At 44.6% G+C, this 15,520-nt stretch overlaps 1 protein-coding gene across 1 annotated transcript; it reads left to right on the top strand.

The window, feature by feature from the left end:
• Window positions 1–3,621: 3,621 nt before the first annotated feature.
• On the top strand, window positions 3,622–15,393 carry igfbp5b (insulin-like growth factor binding protein 5b). The gene is made up of 4 exons (XM_077002482.1): window positions 3,622–4,317; window positions 10,429–10,646; window positions 10,749–10,868; window positions 11,102–15,393. The coding sequence occupies exons 1-4, from the start codon at window positions 3,984–3,986 to the stop codon at window positions 11,234–11,236; spliced, it is 807 nt and encodes a 268-aa protein (XP_076858597.1). The 5' UTR covers window positions 3,622–3,983; the 3' UTR covers window positions 11,237–15,393.
• The last annotated feature ends 127 nt before the right edge of the window (window positions 15,394–15,520 follow it).

The following is a 15,520-nucleotide window of genomic DNA, read 5'->3' as shown; positions in this document are numbered from 1 at the left end:
TGGCAAGTTATAAACACTCAGGGTCTGGTTTCCCAAAAGAGCCGTGACCTTGGAATGGCAGCACTGTTGGGAAAACCAGCCCCAGATCTGTCTCCTGTTCGTTTGTTTAGGTGTTCAAGTGAAAAGTGAAAATAGATTAGAATTAAAGATTCATTAGAATTCTACCCACACAGACGCTGGGACCACGTGGGGTTGGAGAGCGGACTATGGAATAAGCAGAACAAGGAGAGGACTTTGGAAAAGAATGAGCTGTGTACACCACTTCATTCAGAAGGCGGACTGTTTAATCCCAGGAGATGGGCCTGGATGATCTAGGCAAACAGGGATCACTGAAACCCAGCACCGATGCCTGAGCCTGGGGCACAACTCTCTATCTACGCCTAAAACCTTCTGCACACAGTCTGCCATAGACACCTATTGGTGAAAGTCATTTATGAATATTCCTGGGTGTTTTCGAGCAAAGTTCAAAATTAAGGGTTGTTTGTAAGATTCTGTGTGGATCTTGAGAGTTGGATCATGGTGACTCATCCCCCCCACCGCACCCATTCGCTTTACTGTCCCATTAATTTTACAGCGATGATATCTCACTACGTAAAACACATATGTTTTATACCAGCCACTCGGATTACTGAATCCAGTGCTTCAAATGCAGTGTGTTATGGCATTTAATGAATATAATAAATCTATGTTTATTTGCCCACCATCTTTGTTGTCTCTAATTGACAAAGAGGCTGAAGCAGAAAAACCTCACGTTTTCATATCCACAGATGCATTATTCAAAGCATCAGTTTATTACTTCTGTAAACGCTGGTAGCGCCAATGTGATTTATATTTATTTATGTAACATATGGTACACTTGGGCACACGGCGACCATATTTGCTTATACTAATGGGAACATCCTGAGAGGGTTGCAGTAGGATTTCAGCTGATGTTGTGAGGGCCATTGCTCATTCACTGCACAGCGCTCCCCCCATTTGTACACAAACAGTGAGACAGACCCTTCTATCAGCAACACCCAAACTTTTTGTTTCTTCTTTCAGTCAGTGTGTGTGTGTGTGTGTGTGTGTGTGTGTGCACGCGCGCACGCACGTGTACATGTGTTTGTGTGTATGTTGGCGAGGGGAGCTTTCTATGTGGGTGACTGTATACACAAATTGAAGACAGGGAAAATAATATTTTCAAATCGGGTAAATATTCCCGAGACACGAGTAATCATGGTGACAGACGTTGGTGGCGCCCATCTCAAAAAGTTTGATATTGGAAAGGTTCTTTGGATGCCTTTGTTTGTTTCCAATTAAGCCATGTTTTCAATGTCTTGTTAAATGAAGGTGAAACCGTACTGCAGAGAGTTTCGCCGAGGCTGCGCCGTCACAAGGCTGGAAAAAAACAAAAAGGACATTTGAAAAGATCCTCCAGGAGATGCTCCATGGCTTCCCCTGCAGCTGACATTTACAGCGGAAAGTCTTCTCTCAGAGTATTAAATGCTCTGGCCAGAACAAAATCTATAGTCTTCTAAAAGCCTCATATGCTATTAGTCATTTAAAGATGTAATTGTAGATGGGGATAGGCTAGCCTCCGATCTGATCCAGCGTAGTGCTGTTAAGATTTACAATCATGTGGCAAAGAACCTTTCCATGTGTATCATATCAGCCCAGTAAAAGCAAGCACTGAGGAACATCACTGTCACCGAAAGGTACACAACAAGTCTCCACACAACACTGGGCTAACCACAAATCTCAGCTGCTAATTTATGGTACTTTGCTTCCTCATTAGTAACTGGGCTACATTTCCTGCTTGATTCCAGTAACTCTAGCAACTTGTATCTACCTTTTTTTTCTGAACAGCAGAACAGAGCAGTTTGAAACCTTATATGATTGGAAAGGCGTCTAGGTTCAGACTGAAAGCTGTAGCCCTCAAATGACTCAGGAACTCAGAGGAAAAAGACTACAGAGAAGGGTCAGGGGGCAAAGTCTGTCTTCACTGGAACACCTACACTATTGTTCACACTTCAGAGTACCTTTCTATATCGTAATTAGCATTGTTTGCCAGGTAAGGACGATTTACAAGGAACCTAACTTTGCTGTTACTGAGACTGCACATGGTTATTTTTGGACACATGTTTAGTTCATCTCAGGCACATTTAAGGCTCAGAGAAGACCCAACTGTCCCTCACCCCCTCACACTACACCGCAACAGATGTGACACAGACATAAGAACTCCACTAACTACCAGCTGGTCCAGGACACACATTCTGCTCTGAATACTTTAAAAGCAGTGTGTTTTTAATGCAATATGTAGAGCATCAATCCTCCATATTGCATTACTCTACTGATGTCTAATTGTCCAGTACATTTAGGAACCCATCAGTACCTCCCTAGCATGGAAATATTCAGTAGTAATATTCAGTAGTCGAGGGACTGGCCTACAGCAATTCTAATCGTTGCTAAGAGCGCCTTCTACTGGGCATCTATCAAACTGCTTAGATTAAAATTCGTAAACCCTAAACAAGCATCTGTAGCAACTGTGGATTTGCAAAGCCAGACGCACAGTGTGAAAATTCATGAAGCGACATGGGAGATAAGATAATAACTACCGAGGAGAGGATTTCTTTTTTTTTTGGCACAGTTCATAAAACAGGATTTTCGAACAGCAGCAGTGTCAGATACAACACACACTGCTCTTCTGATGGACGGCACATGGGGGACATGTGTAAAAGCCATTCTGCTGCAGCCTATAAAATAAACGAGGAACATTATAACAGAGAATATTCAGATATTTCAGCAGTGGTACAATAGTTTCAAAGATTAACCGTTCTTTAAAGCTATTAATACTTCTTATATAAGCCACAATTAAAAATTCACCACTATCGCTCCCTGGATCTGTTTCTGTCAAATAAGGATTATATGTTCCTCCAAGAGCCACACGCTTGCTAGTGTATTGCAAAGATACAAATATTTTATAAGAGAGAGAAGGAAAACATATTGAGCAGTGCTGATATTTGAAAAGTTCGCGCCCACAGTCCGAATCTGTTTTTGATACTGCGGTGCAATCAATTCAGTCTCGCCTGGCTTTTTTCACACTACCAAGATGTTTTCTCACAGAAGCATGTCCGCCTTGTCCAGATCTACCGATCCATTTATCCACCGTTCGGTCCGAGCCGTACTGCAGGAACGTATGATTCAAATGTAGATCAAATTCACATTTCATAGACATGTAACGCTCACCTGACTATGCAAACGTCATTTGTGTTATGGCAGTGTGAGGATATAGTATTAGATTTGTGCGTTTGTGTCCTTAATTCTACGGAACCATACGAGTCCATGTGGATGAGGCGACTGGACCGACGCAGAGTGCGCACAGGAGCGCGTTACTGCAGCGGCGAACGGTGTCCATTTACACGGGGAACGTATGTGGCAGCGACTGTTTTGATTAAGGATTTCGTTAAATGCGTTGTGTCTTGTTTTGGTCCACGAACTTGGCATCACTTTAGCCATCAGCGTGAAAGACGGGATCCTATTGCCGAGGGGAGGAAAAAACGCTGGCGTCATGCCCAGAGCGGGCAAGTGCGCCTCCCTTCACCGCTCTTTGGGTCCGGCTGTTTTTAAAAAGCCAAGACCGGCCCGCCGCTGCTCAGTCTGCTCAGAAAACTTCTCCAGAGGGGAAAGTGCTTCTCCAGAAGGTCCAGATTCGAGAGCACCGAACTGCCTTTGCGCACAGATCGGACAATACCGCCATCAAAAGAGGAATGGTTAGAGAAAACATCCTGTTTGGACGCTGTGCATAAATTAGACTAGATGGTCGGATGGTTTTAAATATATAACCTTCACTGAGGCATTTCTTTGTTTTGGCTGACTTTGGATGTGGACTTTCAGTTTTATTTATTTCAAAAATCTAATGACCTGAAGCAAACGTCAGTTTGCTTAATTGAGTATTTTTGTCACAATTCTCATCGGAGGGGAAGCATTTGAAAGAGAAAAAAAACATGCTATACAATTTTTTCGTGGTTATTACATTTTTCATGGGTCTGTCCCGATGCTTCAGCTCGTACGTCCCCTGCGAGCCCTGCGATCAGAAAGCGCTGTCCATGTGTCCTCCGGTTCCGGTGGGCTGTCAGCTGGTGAAGGAACCGGGCTGTGGCTGCTGTCTGACCTGCGCTCTGTCCGAAGGTCAGGCGTGCGGGGTCTACACCGGGACCTGCACACAGGGGCTCCGCTGCTTGCCACGGAACGGAGAGGAGAAGCCCTTACACGCCCTTCTTCACGGCAGAGGAGTGTGCACCAACGAAAAGGGATACAAGCCGGTCCATCCACCTATCGGTAAGCCGTCCAGCATGGTGCGCGTTGAACTGGTGAGACTAATGGTTCTTCCTTGCGATATGTTATGATGGAGACAGCTGTCGTTGGCGTCAAGGTGAGCATATATCGCAAGATAATGGCATTTTATAACCATGCAAAGGTGCTTTCTTGTTCGCTGATGGGTTTGGACAGGTATCATTTCGTTTAGGCTTGTGCATAAGTGAATGTATACCGGATATGTTGAGCTATCTTTGGAGAATGGTTGCTGAAATTCACAGAATCAGCCTCACGAAGCTTCTCCGCTGGTTTATTCTCAGATGCATGACCATATCCGCACGTGCTCTGCTCACCAAGGCAGTGCGAATGTGCAGTTTCTTTAGCTGTGCGCAGAGGAATGAAACCCGTCCCCACAGTTGACAAACGTGGAAAGACACACATGGTTAATATGCGCAAATCACGGTTGATGTATTAACTCATTCCGTAATGAGTTGATATAAGGAACGTTGTTAAAGGTAATGCAAAATGACCGATCCTCAGAGCCATGATAAATTACATTTTCCTAACAGAGTCCTCCAAATGCATCTGGATGAGAAAAGAAAATAGTTGGCGTGTAAGACATTTTTGTTGCCTACTAAAGATCTTTTTGCAGTATTCAGTTCATTAGGTCATTATCTACCCATAGGAGAGTGCGAGGGAAGAGTCGTGGGCCAGTGAATCTTGGTTACTCTGAATTTAGGTTTACTGGGGGTGGTGCTGAGGGTCAGATTACTGTTCAAAGATTATATCAAAGGGGAGGAGGATGGCCCTGGTCTGGGCATGTGCTAGATTCAGTGAAATGCTCCAGAAAACATGCACTTTTATGTTTACTTTTGTCTGTATGCATTGTGTGCATGTTAAATACATACTATAATGTCAATATATAGGCCCATTTTATTATAGACTTATTTTAGTGGCCAATTTAAATGCTAAACACCCCCCCCCCCCCCCCCCAAGATCCGTCCACAGAACAGCATGAGAATGGTATTTGCTCTGTTGTACACACATTGTTTGGGAATGGTAATGACTATCAAACATTTCTTAAAATGGAACAAGAGATAATAAATATGGTCGACTTCCTTCATTATAGCCTTGTTGGTTACATGCATACACAAGCACACAACACATTCACACACACACACACACACACACACACACACACACACACACACACACACACACACACACACACACACACTCACGCACACATATTTCAAAAACCTGACTGTGTCAGAATCTGGACATGAGTGTGTGTGGAGCAGCACTGAAACCGGAGAGGCATTTCCCAGCGTGTGATTGCATTGGGCGCATAGTCGTGCCACAGTGATTCAGCAGATTACATTAGGAGCTGCTGTCTGAAGAGCTATTTATCAAGCACTGGATGGATTTAGAGGGTCACTTCTCGTATACTGTAGTGTTGTGTTTCAGCCAGGTTTCACCAGCTGCCTGTGGCAGACACAGAGAAGGAGGTCAAGTGTCCTTGACCATTGGAGGATTATGAGACACTAGCCTCTGCCTTCTGATTCTCCTGCTTTTGTGCTTCTAAAGCAATAGTTCAGTCGGTTTAATTGTCCTGCACAAAGTTGTTTGCCCATCACGGGCTGGTCAGATACAGTTTCACAGCTGCTGCTGTCAGGTGCCCCACACCCTGAGAGACTCTTCTGCCACATTATGGGTGAGGTCTTACGTCTGGCTTTTGTTTGGTCTGATCCTCCGGTCTTCGTTTGCCTTTCAGTTGAAACAGTGCTCAAAAGGGGAGCTTGTGATTTGGAGGTGAACTTGTTGGAAAGCTCATGTCTCCGGAGCAGGAAAAGCTTGCAAACATCGCAGTCAGATCACATTAATAAACGTTAGCAAGCCTGTAAACGTTAGCAAGCCTCTTCCCCTCTGAGTACATCAAGAAGCCTTATGTTACATTTCATCCGATTGCCCTCTGGGATTTGGCAGCCATGTTTAAAGGTGCTCATGTTCAGATTAAAAGCTGGAATTCCATTTGATGGAGCAAGCAGTGCATTAGCAGTGCAGCCTTTATCAGAGAATCATCATCTGTGTGGAAACATCAGAGCTAAAACTCCCAGTGCATATCCAAATGGAATGACTGGGACTGGGTCTGTATGTGAGACGCACTGACTGGGAGTTTTACAATTGCATTGTCTAGTACGTGGAAAATATCCATAACTGTAACCACAAGGAAACGGAATGAAGGTGTATGATTGTTTGGCTCTGATTCGCCTATATTGTATCAGTGGTGAGACGCATTCCAGTGGCATTGAAGGCAGGCCTCCAGTACTCAGTTTTCAATCATTACATTAGCTTTCTGTGCCATATTCCATTGCAGTATCCAGGCTGCAGAGCCCAGCGGAGTCTCAGAAGGCCACTCACCTTCAGCCGAGGCATGTGGCCCGAGATCCTGTTTGGCACGCCTAAGTGATTTCGTCCAATAAAGTTTAACAGGGATCTGTGCAGTGTGTATTTGTCAGTGACACCTGGGGGAAGCTGGTCGGGTAACGGCTGCAAAGCCGCCGGCTGCCTCCTCTGTCGGAGGAGAACGCACCGCAACGCTCCAGCTCGCCCCCGTGACACCTCCCCCTCCCTCGCACCAGCACCGCCCCCAACATCACAAACATCCCAACACCACCCCCCCCCCCCCCATCCCTCGCCGCCACGGTCGTGCTCTTATCATGCGGCGCTTCTCGGGTCGCGCAGAGGAAATGAAAGTCGTGGCCCGGAGCGACAGACGTGGTGGCAGAGTCTCGCCGTCGAGATGCCAAGCTGCTGAAACATCCTGTCCTTGGCCGGCGCCGCTCGCTTCAGTGTCACATTCCTCCCCAGCGAGACGTACAAAAGGTGCCTAAATCCATGCCTGCAACACCGGTTCAGCCGTGGCTGCAAGCGTGTGGAGGGATTGCGACACGGGCCAAGATTGTTATTTTGTGTCGGGGAGCAGCGGAGCTTGTCACAACCGGTGACTGTCTTAAGCTTTCGTGAAGGGGGACGAGGCACACGCACTGGTGGAGTGAGTTTCATCCAACCCAAACTTAGATGTTGGGTGAGACCTCAGACCGAAATTAGGTTTTGCACAGGATCATAGTTGCCTGTGCTTCCTCTTGGGGGTGGGGGGGGGTCTTTCACGAGGTGCGTGATGTAATGCAATGAAACACGCGTGATTTAACAGTAACAAAGTTGCATCAGTTCATTTTGTATTTAACAAACAATTCTTTAGGCCTTTTCATTAAGCATTATTGTCCATTATTTAGAGCTAGTATGACACCAATGGAATGCAGTGAAAAACGCTTTCAGATGAATGAGTACACTGTGATGCAGTAGATGTATTCATATTATTGACAGTGGTGCTTTTTATCTTTAATGTTTATTTAATTTTACTGGCCAGTGTAATTGACATACTACTTGAATGTATTCCTTTAACGTAAGTCTGCCTTCTCGGAGTACTCCAAATGCAGAAGACTGTTGCCAGTCTTACATCGGTTCAAACGGAGAATGCAGATGTACATGCTTCGTAAGTCCCAGCAGGTGCTGCAGGTGCCGGGCACCCAGGTCCTGTCCCGCAGCGCGGCGGACGCAACTGGACGGCTGAAAGCAGCTTGCGTCCTGGTCTTCCTTCGTCTCTTTGTCCTCCTGCAGCTCTGCTGCAGTTGCACGATCACACCGTGGGACGTGGGCCAGCTTTTAAATATTGAGCAGCGGAATCTGGCGTAGGATGTCGACGCTGGCCAGGAACCTCGAACAAAGCATTGGATGCAGGGCCAGAGTCTAGGCGAGTGGTGTTGGCTGCTCAGAAATGCGGCTGGTGCACTCTGGGACGTCTCTTCTTAATCGCCCACAACGATGAAGTGTGGCATGGAAGTGGAACTCTTATGAGCTATGTGTGGATAATTGAAAACAAAAACAGGTTTGCGTAGCGCGAGCCAAGACTCAGGCCTGACGTTCATGACGATTTTACCACAATGCTGTTATTGCCATGTTGAAGATATGCAATGATCGGTCCATCCTGGAAAGGAAAGGAGAGGGATTTGATTTCGTCATTATACCTCAGGCTGCAAAGGAGCGTGGGATATTGATGAAGTATAATTGCTCCGTGCGCATGTTAATATTTAAACAGAGGCCTATCAGATGCACCTTCCGTGGCCACTCAGGTCCTCTCGCCTTAATGAAAACTTTGCAAGGTCTGAGGGGAGAGATACCAATACCTCCTCAGCAATTATTCCAGAGCTTATTTGAATAGAGAGGGTGCACATGACGTGTCTGGCTTGGCCTGGGTCCAGTGTCTTGGCAGGGGTTCAGATGTTAAACACAGACTCGCTAAGCTGCCTTTACAAGCTGGGGACCCTGAGCACGGAAAAAGTGAGGTTTGTCCGCACACCAAACAGTTTGGCCCACATGCAGAAAAACTTCAATTTGTCTGTTAAAATAAAGAAAGAAAAGGGAAACAAAATAGGGGTAAGAAAGAGGGAAAAAGTTAATTGTCAGCAAATGACCTTAGAGCGACCTCTGACATCTGCTGTTAGTGTGTACCTGGCCTGCATATATATATATATATATATATATATATATATATATATATATATATATATATATATATATAATTTGCACCTTTGCATTGTCGGCTTCTTAACTCTGGAAGGGCTTTTGTAATTGGGTGAGACAGATAGCATGCTAGCCTCTCATGGAGCATGGCAACAGAGCACTTTTCAGTGCAGAAATATCAGTCTGCCAAGTCATGGGTTGTAAGATTAAATTCAAGGAGCCAACCACGGATCTGATAGCAAGTTCAGAAGCCAGGAGCCCAGCTCCACTAATCACCTCTCCTCCACGACCCCATGTCTGAAGCTTCAGACAGGCTCTTTCAACACTGGTCTGCAAAGAACATGGTGGTCTTTTACAGCAATTATGTGGAGAAACTAGTTGAATGATTTTTAACAACGCACTCCCATCCGCCGCCCCCCCCCCCCTCACACACACACACACACACACACACACCCACCACATACCTTATTGCTGTGTCCTTAACAATACTTGACACATTCCCATTCCAATATTTGACCCTGCCTTTAACACCTACTGCCATTCTGTCGGATTTCAGTACTGGATAAATATAGCCAGCACCCTGTAATACTGCCTTAGACTGCTGGGTTGAGACGTTATTTATACCCTCTATACTGTAAAATTGTCTGGAGGAATCAAGTTTGATGACATTCTCTCAGACATTTGTCCTCAGATAGTCTTGACATTTGCCAGAATTGCCTTTGTCTGGCAGTTGGGATCTTGAAAATTTGTGGTTTAGAACTTTTAGCCTGTGTCTGCTGAGGTGTTCTAAACTTCCTCTACAAGTTTGTTTTTTACCCAAACACTCAAAGATAAAGTTACCATCACGCCTTACATTTGTCCAACTCACTAAAGCCTTTTGGTTGCCATGGTATTTGTGGTTGCCCTGACTTCAAAGGATCTAAGCATGGCTTAAAGGGGTAAAGCAGTCTTTGAAAACAGTTTCTGTTTTCCACTAGAAAAGCAGCAGTCACTGCAAAAATCTGTCATCAAATCAATGGAGAAATATTTGTGGTTCAGTTCTAAAACCCATCCCTTACTGCAGAAATAAACTAGGACTTGTCAACACTGACAAATATGTCGATATTGTCACATTCTGGAAAATGCTATTTGACCATTATTTGTCATTCTCATTAAGAAGCTCTTAATAAAGCTTTTAGGCTACTTGGTCTCAGCTATTTGGCAAATGAAGTGAAGTCACAGTGAGATTGAAATCCCATGTTATGCTTATTCCAGTGTGCACATTTTGGTTTGGATCGGGGATCTGGAGATGTGGAGGTTGGTCTTCTCATCACCTGTCAGTCCCTTTTGTAAACAAATCCATAGGAAACATTTGTTACGGAAAGCAGTTGGTATTTTCAGTCACCACTCAGGCAAATGGTGAAAAAATTACTAAATCTGAGTATAACAACAACAAAAATTGTAAACATGATACATTTGTGTGTGGAGAGGGTGAGTCTAAGAAAAATAAAAGGAAATGACGGTTGTGAGAAACAATGCTGACTGGCTCGTTGTCGTTCGTGTTTTGAACAGATCGTGAATCTAAAGAGCACGATGACACGCTGAAGACCGACATGACCGATGAGCAGTTGCCCCATGCCAAGGTGCCCATTTTCCCCAAGCAAGACATGATCAACAGCAAAAAGCAGGCCGCCATGCGCAAGGACAAGAAGAAACAGCAGGAGAAACTGAGATCTGTGGGCTCACCGGACTACTCGCCGCTCCCCGTCGACAAACACGAAACGGAGTTCGTAAGTTGGCCACGGGGGCGGGGCATGCTTTGAAGGTGGGGCCGGTGGCCTGATCACAGATGGCTAATGGAAGTGTTGTGCTGTGTGTTGTGTGCGTCGCAGGGCCCCTGCAGAAGGAAGCTAGATGGAATAATAAAGGGCCTGAAAGACACCTCCCGTGTCAAACCTCTCTCCCTCTACCTGCCCAACTGCGACAGGAAGGGCTTCTTCAAGCGAAAGCAGGTGTGGCTTTTGGCTCCTTTTGCTCAGCACGGAACAACGCCATGTAATATCGTAGAGAAATGCCTGATCAGGCAGCTCTTTTCTAGGCTATGCATGCATTCATCTTTGTTCCATGTGGCCAGAGCTGAGCTGGAAGTGATGGCTATCCGGTACTTTTCTGTAGTACTCATTTCCCCATCTTGCCTTTTCATCAAACCCCCACCCCAACCTTTCCCCCCTTCCCTGCCCTGCAGTGCAAACCCTCGCTGGGGCGTAAACGAGGCATCTGCTGGTGCGTGGACAAGTACGGCGTGCAACTGCCGGGCACCGACTACAGTGGAGGGAACATCCAGTGTAAGGACCTGGAGAACAGCAACAACAACGAGTGAGGGGGGGCGCGTCCGGATCGCCGGACCCAGGGCACCGCGTCCGGATCACCGGACCCAGGGCACCCGTCCTTCTTTCCTTCCCACCTGTCCGCCCGCCAGACACGCTGAGATTTGATGCGAAAAGAAAGAAAAAACAAACCAACAAATTGAAAAAAAACTTAAAGCTAAACTAAGGAAAAAAACAGGAGTGTTTTTTTTTTGTTGTTGTATTTTTTTTTTGTTTTTTTTTGACTGAGCACTCATCTCTAAGCCAGAGGTCCCAGCCAATCAGAGGGCCTCTAAGGCATCCACTTTAAGAGCTGGGTCCCAGCAAATGATTTTTAAAAATATATACATGCAATTATATATTTTTTATAGAAGTTGGGGTTTGAGCATAACATACAGCAAAAGAGTATATGGCATGTTGAATATTAACAGGGCTATCTGAATCTTTTACATCTTTGAATTCAAGGTGTCAAAGGAGATAGCTTGAACTCTTATATTGGATGAACTATTGTGATTTTTGTTTCGTTTTCCAAAAGAAAGAAAGAAAAAAAAACGATAGGAATGTGCTTATGAGGCTGTCTCTTATCTGGCTGTGTGGTCCTGTCAGAGCACTTAGGCATTGGGGAACCTGTTTGGAAATGTGTAACTTCACCAAGTTCAGTGTATGCGTGTGTGAATGCGCACGCATGTTAAAGAAAACAGCATTTTTGTTTTTTTTTTCTTTCATAACACCTTTTATAAAAGAATGTCCCTTTTTCTTACTTTTCCAACTATGATTTTGTGGCCAGTCCTATACCCCCATCCCCTCTCTTCCCCTCCCAAGTCTCGCGGGAGCAGCTCTAGACTAGGTCCTAAGATGGTGCCCTCTCTCTCTCTCTCAACTTGCAGCTGTGAGAAAAGGGGCGGGGTTGAAACGCAAGCGCGTCCGGCCGGCCTGTACTGAGGGGATGAGTGAGTCGGTAGCTCCTCCAGAATGCCAACTGTGCCTATGCAAGCCGGCGCCGGCGACATGGCAAGCCGACGGCTCCCGACCGCGCGCTCGGCTTCAGTCACGTCCGCAGACTCAGATTCCTCGCGAGGAGGCCGAAAGAAACGTCCTCCACAAAAAAAAAAAAAAATCTTTTGGCACCAAGTTCTGGCATTCGCAGTTAAAAAAACGTTTAAGGAAGTATTGGCATCAAAAGTGGGACACGTGGTGTTAGTTAAGCTTGAAATAGCTTCCAAGGTCCTAACGCTAGAATCTCCCCTTCTGAGGATTGAAGAAATGGCGATGTCCACCTTCACGAGCGGTCGCGCGGTCCGTTTTGGTGACGTTGTCTTCAATGCATTTTCGCGCTCTTTTGTTTTGCCTTCAGTGAAGTGTCGACTGCCCACTTTTGAGCCATTTTCCTAGACGAAGTGCTCTCACTGAAGTAGATACGACCTTGACACGATGTTACCTTTAACTGTAGCTTAATGAATGTTTTGTTTGTTTGTTTGTTTGTTGTTTTTTAACGAACAAAAGAACTGGTGCTTGGAAAAGGAGCTGTTCATTTTAGCGTGTTACGTGTTTTGCATTGTCGCATCCACCTTGTTTATATGGAACCTTGGTCGTTTAAAAACGCAGGTCTTCCCAAACGTTCACTTCCCCCAACCTGCTCGTTTTTTTCTTCAGGCCACAATAATTGCTTGTGCCGTTTTGGTCAGTCAACACAACACACACAGCTGCACCTTTATGTGCTCAAGGCACATCTACTACCATGTCATTCAGTGTTTAATTTTAGTTTGTGTGTGCGTGTGCGTGTGTGTGTGTGTGTGTGTGTGTGTGTGTGTCTCAGTGCCTTTTTACATACAAATACATTTGAATAGTGATGTGAACGTTACACAGTAGCCAAGGGGTTAAAACTTGTTAACCTTTTTGTATTGATGAGGGACCTCAATCACATCCATATATATATATATATATATATATATATATATATATATATATATATATATATATATATATATATTATGTGTGTGTGTGTGTAAAAGGACACCAAAAAGATATTCCATCACACATTTAAATTTAAAACAACTCTTTAGAATCACTCCATGTAATGAGGCGATGACTGAGTTTTTTCATTATCAGCTCAAACTAGTGGATGCACCTGTTTCTCTGTCTCTCATTTTTGTTTTTTGTTATCTCTATGAATAAGCTGATTATTGATTTGACAGAGACTGCAAATATATGTAATCGCTGAAGAGAATAATTTAAGTTTGATTTTGTTTAGCTTTTTTTTTTTTTCCAGTCAAGCTACATATTAACAGGGATACCCTGAGGCCTCAGTGGTCATCTCCAGCTGGTGTTGCCCTCAGAGGAAACCAGTGAGAAAAGCCATTCCCTGTCACAGTGGTTCCACTCAGATCTTATTACACAACTCCTGTGATCATAGTTTCATGTCTGGGAGGGGGCCAGTAATGCTCAGTACAATGAGATTGAGAAGCTTCATCAGTGAGCTTGACTCCTGTGCTTCTCTGTTACACATAGCTACTATATTATAAAAAAAAATCAAAAATGAAAAAAAAGAAATAAATAAAACTATCACTCCTGTGTTGTCTCACAGGTAGACAAAGAACCACAGGTCCCCAGAATGGACCAATGGCGTGTCTGAATGGAATAACGTGATAAGGGACTCTCTGAAGGTGTGGAAAGAGAATGAGAGAGAGACAGATAAAGAGAGGGTGAAAGAGTGTTCTTCAGGCCATGGGTTAATCAGACCTTGGCGTGTGTTTGACACGAGTCGTGGAGGAGGTGTACTTCCCTCTGTTTTTTGCACAGAAGGCCGGCGCAGAGCGTTCCCGAGTGCCAGCGTCACCCAGGTCCCGATCCGTGCTCAGCGCCCCCTCCCAGATTTAGTTTTTATTTTATTAATTTTTTTTTACAAAAAAAAAAAAAAAAAGCAGCTTGCACTTTTGCATTTCCTTCTTTTGCCACATGACAGCTTCCTCCTGGTGGTGCCGAGTCATCGGCACCTCTGTTCAGGTGTAGGAGGAGCAGGCCTCACACACAAACACTGCCTGCGGATCTTTCGACAGGGGCTTAGCGGCCCAAGCCCAACAACCGCCTCTTCGTCCGCTGGGGGGGCGGAGCAAAAACAAAGTCATACACAGCTACTGATCTCAGTCCAGTCTTCATCTACTCTTACAGCTTACAGACTATGTGCCTCAGCGGCATCCGGGGAGAGGGAGAGAAGGTGGGAGCCCTAAGTGGTGATCTCACTCTGGGCCTCACTATACTGCCCATCAGGGGGCAGAAGAACTCACACAGCAGCACACATCACAGTAGATACCGTTAGCAGGCTAGGTTTACGGGGGTCTCGGAATCTGTGGAACAGGTCCAGGCGCACCAGTGGAAAATTTATGGCAACTTGTAACTGATACAAAAGGCTGTAGGAATCTGGTGTCCATGGTTTAGGTGTTATACGCATTTGAATCTCGTGGAAACGAGCTGATATTAAATGGTCCTGGTGCTTTTGTGTGTTTTAGTTTCAATACTAAATGTTAACTGGTGTATTGGAACAATGGTGTTCACATCAACCAAAGACACTGCTCTTGTACAAACAAACCACAAGTCGGACTGAATCCGGTCACTGAAAGAGAACACGTCTCTGATTCGCTGAGATTCTTTAATCGCGTTGTTAAGTGTGATCAATAACGCTGAGAACTGTCCCATCAAACCACTACAGGCTGGAGTGTTGCTTAGTGCCTTCAGCAGATTCCGAATCTCCAAAGTGGCTAGATGAACACAATATTCACACAACTCATACAGATACAGTAGTGCTACAGCTTTCGTTCTGAATGCATAACAGTTTTTCTTCTTCTTGTTTTTTTTTTGTTTTTGTTAGTTTTTTTATTTGGTTAACCTTTTTTTGTGGATGAGAAAAGACTTGATGATAGATTGATCACCCTGACATGTGGCCTAACTTGGCATTTGAAAAAAAAAAGACCCATTTGTGGCAGGAGGACCGTGAAAATGTTCAGCATTTGGAACTCTTAATAAAACAAATAAAAGAAAAAAAATCTCAAATTATTAAGAAAGTGAATATCACTGTGTAATATTTATTCAACTTGTAATTTATGTACTCTTTTAACCTTTGTCTTTTTTTGTTATGACAAAGCATTTATTTAAATAAAGTTATGTATTCATTTAAGGTCTGTTGTTAGTTGCTTTCTTACACAACTGACTTGTGTAACATTTGTCACTTCTGCTTGCTCTAAAAAGGAAAGCTGTTAAACTACAATCTTTAAACTACATGAGAGTGTCTAATGAGACTTCTC

The sequence above is a fragment of the Brachyhypopomus gauderio genome, chromosome 4, assembly GCF_052324685.1.
Source record: "Brachyhypopomus gauderio isolate BG-103 chromosome 4, BGAUD_0.2, whole genome shotgun sequence".
NCBI lineage: Eukaryota > Metazoa > Chordata > Actinopteri > Gymnotiformes > Hypopomidae > Brachyhypopomus > Brachyhypopomus gauderio.
Note: the sequence above shows the minus strand (reverse complement) of the source record. Positions and strands in the feature narration are given on the sequence as shown.

What these genes read in the sequence shown, in the direction of transcription:
- igfbp5b (XM_077002482.1), top strand. Translation starts at nt 3,984, where the DNA reads ATGCTATACAATTTTTTCGTGGTTATTACATTTTTCATGGGTCTGTCC. An exon ending in GCCGGTCCATCCACCTATCG is followed by an intron (nt 4,318 to 10,428) that starts GTAAGCCGTCCA and finishes TGTTTTGAACAG; the next exon opens with ATCGTGAATCTAAAGAGCAC. An exon ending in ACAAACACGAAACGGAGTTC is followed by an intron (nt 10,647 to 10,748) that starts GTAAGTTGGCCA and finishes TGTGCGTCGCAG; the next exon opens with GGCCCCTGCAGAAGGAAGCT.